Source organism: Ciconia boyciana, chromosome 17 (assembly GCF_034638445.1).
Source record: "Ciconia boyciana chromosome 17, ASM3463844v1, whole genome shotgun sequence".
Classification (NCBI taxonomy): Eukaryota; Metazoa; Chordata; class Aves; order Ciconiiformes; family Ciconiidae; genus Ciconia; species Ciconia boyciana.
Window position 1 is genome coordinate 378,572 of NC_132950.1, and position 13,065 is coordinate 391,636.

The following is a 13,065-nucleotide window of genomic DNA, read 5'->3' on the forward strand; positions in this document are numbered from 1 at the left end:
AAAAATAAACATTATGTACTTGTGTTTGTAAAACTGGCTTGCCACGAGTCCTTTGCAGGCGCCCTGTGTTCATGTGGGACTGTCTGGGATGTTTTGCCTCTGCCTTCCCCAGAGCCCCCTCAGACATGATATTGCTGCCTTCCAGAGGGGAAAGGGAGCTGCAGAGCAAGGGATCAAGGGAACAGAGAGTCTGCGTCAGTTCAGCTCACAACTCTGGAGAACCATCTTCTAGGCCATGCTCTGCTCAGGTTCGGTTATACCAGCCCCTGGGCTGTGCCTTGGTTCCTGCTATTGCAGCCAGGTTGTGCCGTGCCCTCTGTGGCTGGGCTGCTGTCACACACCACCTTCCCTAAGCTTTGCTGGCCACAAAATAGCGTGCTGGTGTGGATACGTGTGCTCTGAGCTGGCCCTGTTGCTTGTCCACCCCAGAGACAAGGGACAGGGCTGTGCTCTTCCTGCCCCTGGACAGGGGTAGGTCGCCAGGATGCAGGAGCAGTCCTTGGGCTGGCCACCCTTTTCCATCCCTTGTCTCCTGTGGGCTGCCAGCGTGACACACGTCCTCCTGCCACAGCATGCAGGGTGGCCCTGGGTAGCTCTCCTGAAGGGAATACAGGGGGGTGATGGGGGAGCTGAAATGTCTCTGCTCTTTCACCTCAGCGTTGCCTGGCTGCGTGGCCATCAAAACTGCCTTGTTTTGTTAATGCGTGTTTTGCAACTGCAGCCTTGTGGGCTGCAGTTCAGAGGTCAGCAAGGACCATTCCCGCTGTGTCTCTGAGAGCACGACTCCCGGTCGACCATCCTGGCCTCTAGCAGCCTAAGGGGGACACACTGGGCTCTGACGTACTGAGCCTCAAAGGCAGCACAGGCTGGGGAGGTGATGGACAGGTGCTGATGTACAACCCCTCATCTGTGACACGAGCATGCTGGCCAAAGTTTTTGTCTGCACTTCTGCCAGTGCTGCACTGCCAGGAGGGTGATAGGGTAATGGTTTCCTGGGTGTCTTCATTGTCCTCTTTGCTCAGGAGCTGAGCTGGGAGTGCTCCAGCCAGGTCCAGCTCTGCGGGGCAGAGGAAATCCCCTAATGGTTTGAGGGCTTGAAGGCTCTCGGTGATGGACAGATGCTGCTTTTCCCCAGAGAAGCCTCATCCTCTCTCCACAGGAGGTGCTTCAGCTTGCTGGGCGTGCAACAGGACCTGGGTGAATCAGAGTGTGACGCAAGCTGGGATGTTTCCAGGCCTCAGCATGGAGACCTCACACCCAGCATCTGCGCCGAGACCTTTTCGGAGACTTGCTTTTTATAGCAGCCCCTGCATGGCATTAGTGTCCTGTGCAGGGGCTATAAATAGCTGTCCCCACGCCTGGCAGGCGAGTGCATGGGGCTGGCAGCCGTGGCCCTGCTGCCCGCTGGCACCGCAGGCTGGGGGACAGTCACCGGCCCGGCTGCACCCGCCATCTCACTGGGGCTGGCCTGTGACAAACCCCGGTGGGGCACCTGTGTTTTCTGGAGTTCCAGCACAGCCTCAGGAGGAAGCCATGGGGGCACAGTGGGCAAGGAGCCTTGAGCTTGGCCCCCCCTCATGGCTTAATCATTATTATTAACCAATTAATAGTCTGGGTAACTTGGGACGTTTAGCACATTGCCAGAGCACAGCGACTTTCCTTCTGCTGCTCGAAACATGGAGGGAGCATCCTGCCTTGCGAGGGGGATAACATCCACAGCTAAGCAAGTGCTGGGGGGCACTACGCTCAACTTCACCATGCTTAGCTGGACCAGGACCTTGGGGTGTCCTGAGCCCGCGCTCACCCAGTGGCAGCCCTGGCTCAGCCTCTGCAGCCGTCCCTCCTGCTGGCACTGGGGACAGACATCTGTGGCAGCAGTGCCCAAACTGAGGGGCTGCCCCTGCAGGGATGGGGCAGCGCTGAGCCCTGCTTGCCCCTTGCAGAGAGGCTTCTGCAGCTGCCCCAACCCTGCTGGAGCTGGGTCTTTGGCTGCCTTTGGGGCTGCTCCAAGTAGGATGGAGAGCGGATGCAGGGATGATCTTGGGGTGGGGGGGGATATGGAGGAAGGCTGAGCCTCTCCAGCACAGGGTTGAAAGCAGCTGTGATAAGGGGACAGCCTGTGTGCCCGGCACAGAGCCCTTCCAAGGGGCAGCTCTGCTTTGGGGCAGGCTCTGTGGAAAAGCTCTGTCTCCCCAGTGGGGCCAGCCATGCCCAGTGCTTCGGGTCTGACTGCCTCCGGTGGAGCCGGCCGGGCTGCCGGGGCTGATAGCGTGTGGTGGTCGGGCGCCGGTGGCCCCAGTGCTGCCCGACAGCTGGGGCCCAGCAGGACCCGTTATCTGGGTGAGCGCTTGAGAGGCAGCGAGTTACTTGGCAAGAGCTGGGGTGCTCAAGGGCAGGCTGTCCCCGCGAGCCGGGACACACGCACACCCCAGCACCATTGCCATGCCACGTGTCTGGGCGTGCGAGCCAAAGGTGCACCGAGCTGGCTCAGAGCTCTGCGCTGCGGGGCTGCCTGCCTGCAGCCCGGGCGGGGGTCCGGCGCACAGACTGTATCCTGGCACAGGGACGTGGCCGTGCGCCCCCTCCTGAGGCAGCCCCCCACTGCGCTGTGCCCGGCTCCCTGGGCTGGACTTTGGAGCCTGTCCCGCAGCCAATATTGACTCTCCTGCTCCAGGTCAGGGCCCTTTTATCTGCCCAAACAAACCCTCCCGTGGGAGCCGGGGGAGCCCATGAGGCTGCAGCCCCCCAGGGGTGGGGACCAGGTGGGGTCCCCACCCTGGCACCACCACCACCACCAGCCCGGCCAGAGGAAGGGGCTGGGTGCCCACCAGCCCGGCCAGAGGCACGCCTGCCTCCCAGCACCCCAAATCAGGCGCGAGCCCCTCGGCATCCCCCCGCCAGCGCTGCACGGGCAGCGGGGGCTCCTTCGCACCTCGGCTGCCGCGCCGGCTCCCCGGGGAGGCGCAGGCTTTCCTCAGATCAGTCACTCGACTTCTCCCGCCGTCCCGGCACCCCCGGGGGCGGCGGGGGGCGGATGAAAGGCGCTTCGCCACATCAATCACGGCAGCACAAAGCCCGGGTGCAGCTCGGCAGCGGGCGAGGGGCCGCCGAACCCAGCCCCTGCTGCCACGGCGGGCGAGGGGGGTGGTCTTGCACCGCTCCTTCGGCTGCAGCCCCGACATGGGGCTCTGAGATACAAGGGCTTTGCTGGGGCGGGGGCCGAGGGCGGTGGTGCGGGCAGGCAATGGGTGGTAATTTGGGTGCTTAAAAGGAGGGTCCATCGCTAGCTTGTTGCTCCCTGAGCAAGAGGGACGGGGGCCCCAGAGACCCTCGGTGGGGCCCAGCACTGCCCTAGCCTGCACCCTGGCTAATTAACGGGCAATTAGATGATGGACAAGTCTGAGCACCACCAGGGCTGCCCGTGTCTGTGCTACAGCGCCCTGCCTGCCACAGGTCCCATGCTGCCTGTGTCCTTGCCCACCGTGGGGCTGGGGCAGAGCCCGTCTCTCCCCCCCCGGCCCTGGGAACCCACGGCGCATCCCCGGGGGCGGCCAGGCAAACCAGCCCCACGAACCCTCTGCAGAGACGAGCCGCCCCCCCGCCCCCCCCCGCAAGGTGCCTTGGGGCAGGGCGGGCAGCGGCCCCCACCGCCGAGCCCCCGGCAGAGCCACCCTGCCCGGGAGGACGGTGCCACCCGCCACCGCTGCCTGCCTCGCACCCCGGCAAGCCCGCGGCGAGGACGGCCCCGACTCCCCCCCGCCAGCCCCGGCGACACCAGCTGAGGCTTGAATTTCCCTCCGGACAATGGGGAAGGCGAGCTGGGATTGTAACCGGAGCGGGGGATAAATAAAGCTGCCCAGAAGTTTCCATTACCCGCACCTCGGGCTTCTGCGTGGGACATCAAAGCTGAGCCCTCTCCGCCCCAAGGTCCCGCGCCCCCAGCCCATCGCCCTGGCTCCGGGCCTGCCGTGCCCCGGGTGCCGGAGCCCCGAGCCCCCTCGCCTGGCACCGAGGCCCCGGCAGCCGATGGCGCCGACACAAATCACCTACGGAGCGCGGAGTGGAAAAGGTGATTCGTTAGCGTGACGGCGCAGGAAAGCCCTCCTCCTCGGCCGGGAGGCGGCGGGCGCCAGAGCCGGCCCCGGGGAAGCCCCGGGGGGAGCGGCACGCAGGGAGCCCCCCGGTGCTCCGCTCCCGCCGCAGCCGGCGGCACCCCGGCACGGCACGCGCCTCCTCCCGCCGCCGGCACGAGAGCCCCCGGGCCCGCGCGCACCCGCCACCGGGACCGCGGCCCCGGCCCACGGAGCTGGGGGGGCTCCCGTGGGGCTGCTCTCGAGCCCCTCGAATTCCTCCAAACAGCACCACGCTCGGTTGAAATAACACATCCAGGGTTTATTGTTTTTGTTTTGTTTTTTTTCCATTCCTCGCAGCTAGTGATTAAAAAAAAAAAATCTAAAATAAATTACAGAATTAAATAAACATGGACTGGATTATTCCCCTCCCTGCCCCGTCCCCACCGCCCCCCCAAAGAAAGCGTTAGAAGAGTCACTGGATTTGGCAACGGCAACAACAACAAAACAACCTCTAGGAAAAAGCAGCTACTTGTCAGGGTCGAGCAGTGCCGGGGGGGGTCCCGCGGGCCTCGCCACCCCAAACCAGTGTGCGTCCCCCCTCCCGCTGCCGCTCCGCCTCTGCCCTCCCCCCCAGCGGCGTCCCCTCGCCCCTTACCCGTGAGGCCGGCTTCCCCCGGCGCGCCATCCCCAGGGAGGGGGCAGCCCCTGCTCTAGACGTGCGTTGGGTTGTCCAGATACGGGTCCGTCTTGGTCATGTGCAGCATGACCGTGGGGGCTTTGTAGTGGCAGTGCACCCCGCCGCAGCTCACCCCGCTGCAGGGCTTGCCCCTCGTCCTCACGCCCAGCTTTCTGTTGCACAGGCTCTGCCAGGTCTGCAGCGTCTTGGAGCTCCACACCCACACCCCGCTGGTGATGCCCACCACCAGCGACATGAAAATCTTTAGCATAAAGACGGCCACGGTGGGCACCGAGGCCTCCAAGGAGCAGTTGGCGGCACGCCGGCTGGGGAGGTGCAGGCAGCCACGCTCCAGGGCCCTGAGGTTCCAGTAATCCACGTTCAGCCGTTCGTAGAAGTAGCAGACAATGACACAGGTGGCCGGGACGGTGTAGAGGATAGAGAACACCCCGATCTTCACCATCAGCTTCTCCAGCTTCTCCGTGTTGGTGCCACCCGTCTTCATGATCTTCCGGATGTGGAAGAGGGCGACAAAACCCGTGAGGATGAAGGAGGTGCCGATGACCAGGTAGCAGGAGAGAGGGATGAGGACGAAGCCAGTCAGGGCGCTGACGTCCATGCTCCCCACGTAGCACAGCCCTGTGAGCTCGTCCCCTGCCACCTTCCTCATGGTGAGGATGACAATGGTCTTCATGGCCGGGATGCCCCAGGCAGCCATGTGGAAGTAGCTGCTGTGGGCCTCAATGGCCTCGTGTCCCCACTTCTTTCCGGCAGCCAGGAACCAGGTCAGAGTAAGGACGACCCACCAGAGAGAGCTGGCCATGCCAAAGTAGTAGAGGATGAGGAAGACAATGGTGCAGCCCGTGCTCTCCAGCCCCTCCTGGATGATGTACAGCTCGCCGTTCTCCCGGTCGCAGGCAATGTTCTCGGCCCCTGCCACCGAGCGGATGATGAAGGCCACGGAGTAGACATTGTAGCACATGGAGAGGAAGATGATGGGCCTCTCGGGGTACTGGAAGCGGTGGGGGTCGAGCAGGAAGGTGAGGACGGTGAAGGCGGTGGAGACGAAGCAGAGGGTGGACCAGACGGCCATCCAGATGAAGGCAAAGTCCTTGTCCTCCCGGGACCAGTAGACGTCCACCCCGGGGGAGCACCTGGGTGCACAAGAGAGGCTCTTCTCCACATACTGGAACTTCTCGGGGTTGTCGCAGGCCCCCAGGCTGTTGGGTCCCCGGCTGTCGGCGGCGCCCGGCGGCCAGGGCCGGGGGGCCACGGGCAGCATGCCCTGGCCCTTGTGGGGCTCGGCGGCCGAGGCATTCTCGGGGGCCTCCATGCAGAGGGCGTTGGGGTCGTTCTTGGTGGGTAGCTTGCCGCAGTCGAGCGACTCGGGCCAGCCGAAATTGAACTGCTCCATGATGGGGACGCACTTGTGGCGGGCCTGCTCGCACATGGGGCGGCAGGCGGGGATGCTGGCGCTCACCTGGTCGGTGCACATGGGCGCGTAGAGGGAGCAGAGGAAGAAGCGCAGGTGGACGTGGCAGCCGTACTCCACCAGCGGGGCGAACTCGTGCAGCTTCAGGGCGGCCTCGCGCTGGCTCTCGTGGCCCAGCAGGTTGGGCATGCGGGTCAGGTTGTACCCGATGCCCCGGCACATGGGGATGTCGACGGGCTGGCACCGCGCCGCCCGCCCCCGCGGCCCCTCCAGCCCCCCCAGCTCCAGCCCGCGCCCGGCCGCCGCCAGCTGCCACAGCACCGACAGGGCCAGCCGCAGCCGCAGCGCCGCCATCGCCCGGCCCCGGCCCCGGCCCCGGCCCCGCGGCTACAGCGCCGCCATCGCCCGGCCCCGCCGCCCCCGCGCCCCCGGGACGGCCGCTCGCTGCTGCGGCTGCTGCTGCGGCGGCTGCTGCGGCGGCGGCACCGCGCCGGGGCAGCTCCCCCCGCCCGCGGCCCCGGCCCCGGCCCCGGCCCCGGCCCCGGCCCCGGCCCGCGCCGCCCCGCGCGCCATGCGGCGGCGGCCCCGCCGAGCCCCGCGCCGCCCCGCGCCCGCCGAGCCCCGGCAGCGCCGCGCCGCGCAGCGCCCGCCGGCCGGGACAGCCCCGCCACGCCACGCCCGCGGGACACGCCCCCGGGGCGGGGCCGGGGACACGCCTCTCCGGGGCGGGGCGGGGCGGGGGCGGGACCTGCAGGCGGAACCGGCACCGGGACCCGCACTGGGACCGGCGGCGGGACCCGCAGCCCGCACGGAGACGCGCTCCGGGACCCGCGGCTGCACCCGGGACCGGGATCCGCAGCAGGACCGGCACCCGTCCCGAGGCCGGGACCGAGACCCGCAGCCGCAGCGGGACCGCGGGGCCGGCGTCGCCCGCCCCCGCACCCCTCGCAGGGGGCCCTCCCCCCGCCCCAGGCGTGGGGCACCCACGGGTGAACACCCCGACACAGCCCCCACGGGGTTACCTCCCGCCCAGCCCCCCACGGCTGTGGGGCACGCGCACAGGCCCCACCTGACCCCACCGCCCTCACCCCAGCCCTCACACCCCCGCACGCACCCTCATCGCGCCTACGCCCCATCCGCACTCCCACACACCCTCGCACCCAGCCCTGCTGACGCACACCCGGCGGGCACCCGCGCACATGCACGTACGCACGCGCAAACGCACAAACACGTACGCACGCACGTGCGCACACACGTGTGTGCACGCACACGGACACGCACACCTCCAACACCTGGGCACGGGAACACACGTGCCCTCGCCGGTGCCCCAAACCCACCGGGGTGCTGCCGGGGCCCGAACCTGCTCCCGGGGACACCTGCGGTGTGGCGGCGTTTCGCGGGTGAGCGGCCGTGCACACGCAGGCGATGGCGCGCAGGGCACAGGCGGCTGCGGGGTGCAGACGCCAGGGCTCACTGACGCACAATAACCGCCGGGCTGGCGCTGCCATGGTGGGTCGGGGCGTCCCCTTGGGAGCCCCCTTCCCTGCAGGCTGGCGGGGTGATGTGCCTCAGCTTGGGGACGGAAAGTGCCACTTTTGGTCCTTGGTGACACAAGTCAGCATGGCCGAGCTGGGGCTGCCAGCCCCCGAAATCCAGTCCCACTCGCAGGATGACAGATCACCCGTGCTGGGGGCAAGGGGAGGCTGAGGGTGCCCGGCTGTAGCAGCCAAGGGCGCTCAGGCCAGCGTTAAAAACATGCCGGGGCTGGCAGCACCCCTGGGGACGGGCTTTGCTGCCCACACCACCTTCACAGAATGCCACCGTCTGCCCGCCATGTCCGGGAGCTGCCAATCCCACATTTGGCCCGGGAGTGCCAGCGCAGGGTGCTCCGTGCTATCCCCAACACCACTTTGTGACGAGGGGACCAGCAGCTCAGCTGTCCTGGGGGCAATTCGGGCAGGGTCCTCAGGATGCCCTGCCGGGAGACCTGGCACTCGGTGTCTGTCCGTGCCGGCAGCGGGTGTGGGCACAGGCTGGCACCTGGGGGTCTGGGCGCCGCGTCGTTCCCAGGCATTCCCGCAGCCCTGCGATTTCTTTAGTAACAACATAACAACCTGTCAACACGGCTTCTAATCGCCAGCCGCATACTGACACCCCGGCCATACAATATTTAAACGTCCCTGATTCGGCACTATAAGGAAATTCCATGGGAGCTGCTTATCGGTTATTGTAACGGTGCGGGAGATAAGCCCTGTCGCCCTGGAATTTCCCTCTAGCATGGGGCAACTGCTCGCCCGGTCCTGAGGCCCTGGGAAAAGGGTTATTTGGGGTTATCTGGGGTGCTGGAGGGGGCTTTGTCCCCTTGGCCACCAGCTCCCGGGGGGGTGGGGAGGGTGTCCCAGAAAGCACCGTCGCATGTGCCCAGGTGACATGGAGCAGCAACCAGCTTCGGGGGGCTTCGCGCCCTGGGTTAAGGCCTCGCTCCTCCTTGCGTGCTCTAAGAAACGGTCGCTTTGGGGGTATTTTGTGCTGCAGCGCAGGTTTGGGGGCAAATTGTCAACCATGGATGAGCTGGCAGCCACAGCTGTGTCTGCCGCGGCTGGGATGGAGGTGGCACCCGTGGGATGCTGGGACCTGTTCCTGGGGTCCCTCATCCCATCCACCCCCCAGCCCCATGATGTGTGTCCTGTGTGGGGTGAGGGACCCAAGGGTGGCACTGCCACCACTCCAGGGCACCCTAAAGCCCAGCTCCTGCCACCAAGGCTTCCCTTCAGGGAGCTGTTTGCTAAGGAAAGCTTGGAAACATCACCTGGAAACACCCAGACAACTGAGAACCCAGCTCTGGCTGCCCAGCGAGGGTTCTGGGCGGGCAGCAGGCATGGCAGGGCCCACGAGCAGAGGGGCTGGATGGGACCCCGGGGTGCCAGCCCCACCATCCCGGCTCGCCCCCATGGGTGCCCTCATACCTCCCAACCCTACCACCTGGGCTGCAAAGGGTTAATGGGGGGGGGGGGCCCACAAACGCACAAATAAATGTCTTTTAATTTAATTTTGCTTTAATATGTAAAACTGTTGCTCTTGGCAGCAGGCGCCGCAGCTCAGCCAAGAGCAACACGTGGATTTTCAGAGTCAAGGGGCTCCTTTTAACATAGAGGAGCGGCCACCCCTCACCTCCGCCCCGCACACTGGGGCGGCACCCTGGGGTGCTCCTCCCCCCACCCCAACACCCTCCTTGGGTGCTCCATGGGATGGCCAAGCCCTGCCCAAGCCTCAGGGACCTGCAGTGGGGACTGCAAAGGACCCATGGAGCCCTTCCCGGAGCTTCATCCCACCTGCAGCGGTGGGCAGGGGGGCACCAGGGGGTGCCACCAGCACCCCAACCCTTCGCCAAGTCTTGTCCTTTCACACCACTGCCTGTGCATGCTGGGGAGCGACCTGCCCACCCGTGCCTGCACCCCTGGGGTACGCTGGGGTACGCTGGGGCAGCTGGGGAGGGGACAGCACGATGCTCGCCGCCAGGATGGGGACATCACGGCCATGCACAGAAGCCGAGATCCCAGCAGGTCTGGAAGCCTCGCAGTGAAAACAAGAACACCAGGTAGAGCAACACAGCAGATTTACGGCCTTGGAAGTGGCCCTGGGCTGGGAATCCAATATCAATAGCTGGAAGAAAGGGCTCACAGAGGCTGCACAGAAATCCTGCCCGGGAAGCGGCCAGCCCGGCGGAGCGGGGCTGTATCGCAGGAGCCCGGGAGCCTGTGGTTCCTGGCAGCAGCTTTGCCCCATTTCCTTTCTTCCCGTCAACAGCGCTTGCAAACCTGTGCAAGAGCCTCAGCGAGGGGAGGGGGAAGGAGAGCAGAAGGGCCACGGGTGGAGAAAAATCCTCCGCTGCCACCCCGGGGTAAAGAGAGGCTGCAGCAATGCCCCTCTTGCCCAGCCACGGACGGGTCCTCCCTGGGTCACAGGGACTGGGGACAGCCTTGGCACCATCGACTGGGGATAGCCCCGGTGGGAGTCAGGGAGGGGGGGATGGAGCTGGGGAGAGGGTGATGGAGCAGAGGAGGGGGCGATGGAGCAGGGGAGGGGGCGATGGAGCAGGAGAGGGGGCGATGGAGCCGGGGAGGGGGCGATGGAGCAGGAGAGGGGGCGATGGAGGTGGGGAGGGAGCAGTGGAGTACAGGAGGAGGTGATGGAGCTGGGGAGCGGGACAATGGAGCCGGGGAGGGGGTGACGGAGCAGAGGAGGGAGTGATGGAGGCCGGGAGGGGGCGATGGATTTGGGGGGGAGGTGATGGAGCTGTGGAGGAGACCGTGGGTGCTGTCCTGTCGAGCCTTGGCCGGGGCCGGCAGGACTTGCTGCAGGGTGGTGAGGGGCCTCATGCCGGCTGTGCTGCCCTCGCCCCTGCCCCTCCCCAGCAGGCTCTGCCCTGCCGAGCCCACGGACCCTTGGTGGTCGCAGCTCCCCCCAGTGCCAGGTTCGCAGGCAGGGGCTAAGGCAGGGAGGGAAAGCCCGAAGAGCAAGGACAGGCCACCAGCCATGCCCAGGGGCAAACGTGGGCTCTGCAGCACCCCATGCTCTCCCTGCCAGCCTGGAGGGAGGGAGATGGCACAGCCCCGCAGGGATCCGGGGGGATAATTTTCCCTTCCTGAAGAATTTCACAGGAATAGCTGGCGCGAAAGGCCAGCGGCTTCGATTTCAAAGGGATGCCGGTGCTGGGGCTGGATGGGCTGGCAAGCAGGTGGAGCGGTCCATCCTGGGAGCACCCCACGCCGGGCACCCCACGGGGCCGCAGGCTGGCACCCACCTGGCCAGAGGGGCAGCTGCCCCCTGCCCCGGCCACCACCACCGTGGGGACACCCTCTCGTGTACCAGTAGGAGCGATCCTCAAGCCCAAACCCTTCCTACCACTGGGCACAGTCCTGTGTGATGCAGATGCACACGCATGTGTGCCAGACCGTGCACTCCATGGGGCAAGAGATGCTCTGTGCCCCACGGCCTCCGTGAGCAACCTGCCAGGTTCCCTATGCGGGCAGGCGGCAGCGTGGTGGGAAGATGGGGATTTTGGGGGACAGTCCCCAAACAAGCAGGTGGAGGAACCTGACACTGGAGGGAGGAGATGGGTGAACATGCGGCACAGATCCTGCCCGGCCCCAGCCAGTGCCAATGGAAGGGAAAAGCCATTTCTTCCCCGATTCCAGCATTAATTATAGAAGCGAGAACCCTGGTGGGGGGGAATTACCAGCCTCACCCACTGTACACCCAACTGCAGCTATTTTGGTGGCTTCATGGGGCTCTGCAGCGTGTGCCACTGGGCAGGCAACCCACTGCTGGAAGGGCACCGTGGGCACAGCAGCACCAGTGGCATCAGGCAAGGCAGGGAGCACCGAGCACCCCAGCCCCATGTCCTGGGGGGTTCTGCTGGCCCCCAGCCAGGCGCTGACACCCCATCACTTGCTGCTGAGACAGCTGGCATGTGTCCCCTGAAGGACAGGACTGTCCCCTCCTTCTCTCACCCCGCTGCCATCTGTGCTCCCAGTGTCCTGGCTGGCACAGCACGGGCTGGCACGCTCCCCAGCCATGCCAAAGACTCTGCAGGGTCCCTGAGGGGCCGCAGATCCCCCACCCTGTCCTCCTATCCAGGTCAGGATCTGACTGATCCCCCCATCCTGGGGAAGGAAACCTCTTCCCAAAAGCCCTGGTGCTCCTCAGGGCAGTGGGATGACATCCCTGCCTGGCCGGCTGTCCCCGGCACAACCTGCCCGCTCACCGGCAGCAGCGCCCGCGCCTCTGCACCACTGCCAAGGGGGTTCCAGAGACATTTCATGCAGAAGCCGGGAGTTTTTTACCCCCTTTCCCCCGGGCGTGCGGTTTTGGTAACTCGAGGAGCCATGAGAGCCACTGCCTGTGTCTGCCTTCCCTGCCTGAAGGAGCAACTGTGCGGCTGCAGGCAGTGGAAGGTGCTGCAGGCATGGGGGTGAGGTGATGGGGCCGCAGTGCGGGGGATGCTGTGCTCAACACACACACACCACCACACACACCCCCTGCCATCTCATCGTCACCCCCTGGGGCCTCCACCCACCCAGTGGGGTCCCCCAGCCATCCCAGTGCAGTGGCAAGTAGCTGGTGACACCAGCGTCCCTGGACAACGCCATGTCCTGAGCTCCCCGGTCACCTCCTGGCCTTGGGTCTCCTGCGTGTTTTTGCAGTGACAACCCCAGCCCATGGTGCAAGGACACCATGGCCAGGGCTCAGGGACACAGGGTGACACGAATTCCCCCTTCAACCTGGCCACCCCACAGCTGGGGAGCTGTGGGCACCCTGTGGCCACCACAAACTGGGGGTGGCATGGAGAGACAGTCTTGCTGCTGGCTAGCCCACCTCCCTGGCCATGGCCACAGGGTCTCCGGGCCACGACACCCCCGTCAATGCAGTGTTGACATGAAGCAGGCAGGAGACACACGGTGCAGGGCATATCCCCACTGCCCCAGGAGCCCTGGGAGCCCGAGGGACCGGCACATGGATGGGGACCACGCGCAGCTGTGGGCCTCGGGCAACAGGGCAGGAGGGCAGCGGGGTGCCCCAGGGGAGCCCCAGCTGGGAGCATGGTGGGGAGCTGGCTAGCAAGGGGATGAGAGGGGACATTGGGCAGTCCCCACCACCTCCTCCACAGTATTTTAGCTGGCGAGTGCGGCCGGCAATACAGCTGGCAGCACAACAGGCTGCTTACAACCTTCTGGGGGGGCCAGGACACACGTCCCTGGCCATGGGGACCCCCTCCCCATCAAAGGGGAAGGTGGACTGAGCCATGTCCTGCCCCAAGCCACCTCACTCACCCCTACAGACCCCACTGGGGGGAGGACAGGACCCAGGTGAGCCTGGGCAGC

General features: G+C 65.9%; 1 protein-coding gene across 1 annotated transcript; it reads right to left on the bottom strand.

Moving 5' to 3' along the window:
* Positions 1-4,385: 4,385 nt before the first annotated feature.
* FZD9 (frizzled class receptor 9) lies at positions 4,386-6,673 on the bottom strand. Its single transcript, XM_072882393.1, has 2 exons — positions 4,729-6,673; positions 4,386-4,430 (listed from the first exon to the last, which is right to left on the bottom strand). Exon 1 carries the CDS (start codon positions 6,533-6,535, stop codon positions 4,784-4,786), a length of 1,752 nt encoding a protein of 583 aa, XP_072738494.1. The 5' UTR covers positions 6,536-6,673; the 3' UTR covers positions 4,386-4,430; positions 4,729-4,783.
* Between the last annotated feature and the right edge of the window lie 6,392 nt (positions 6,674-13,065).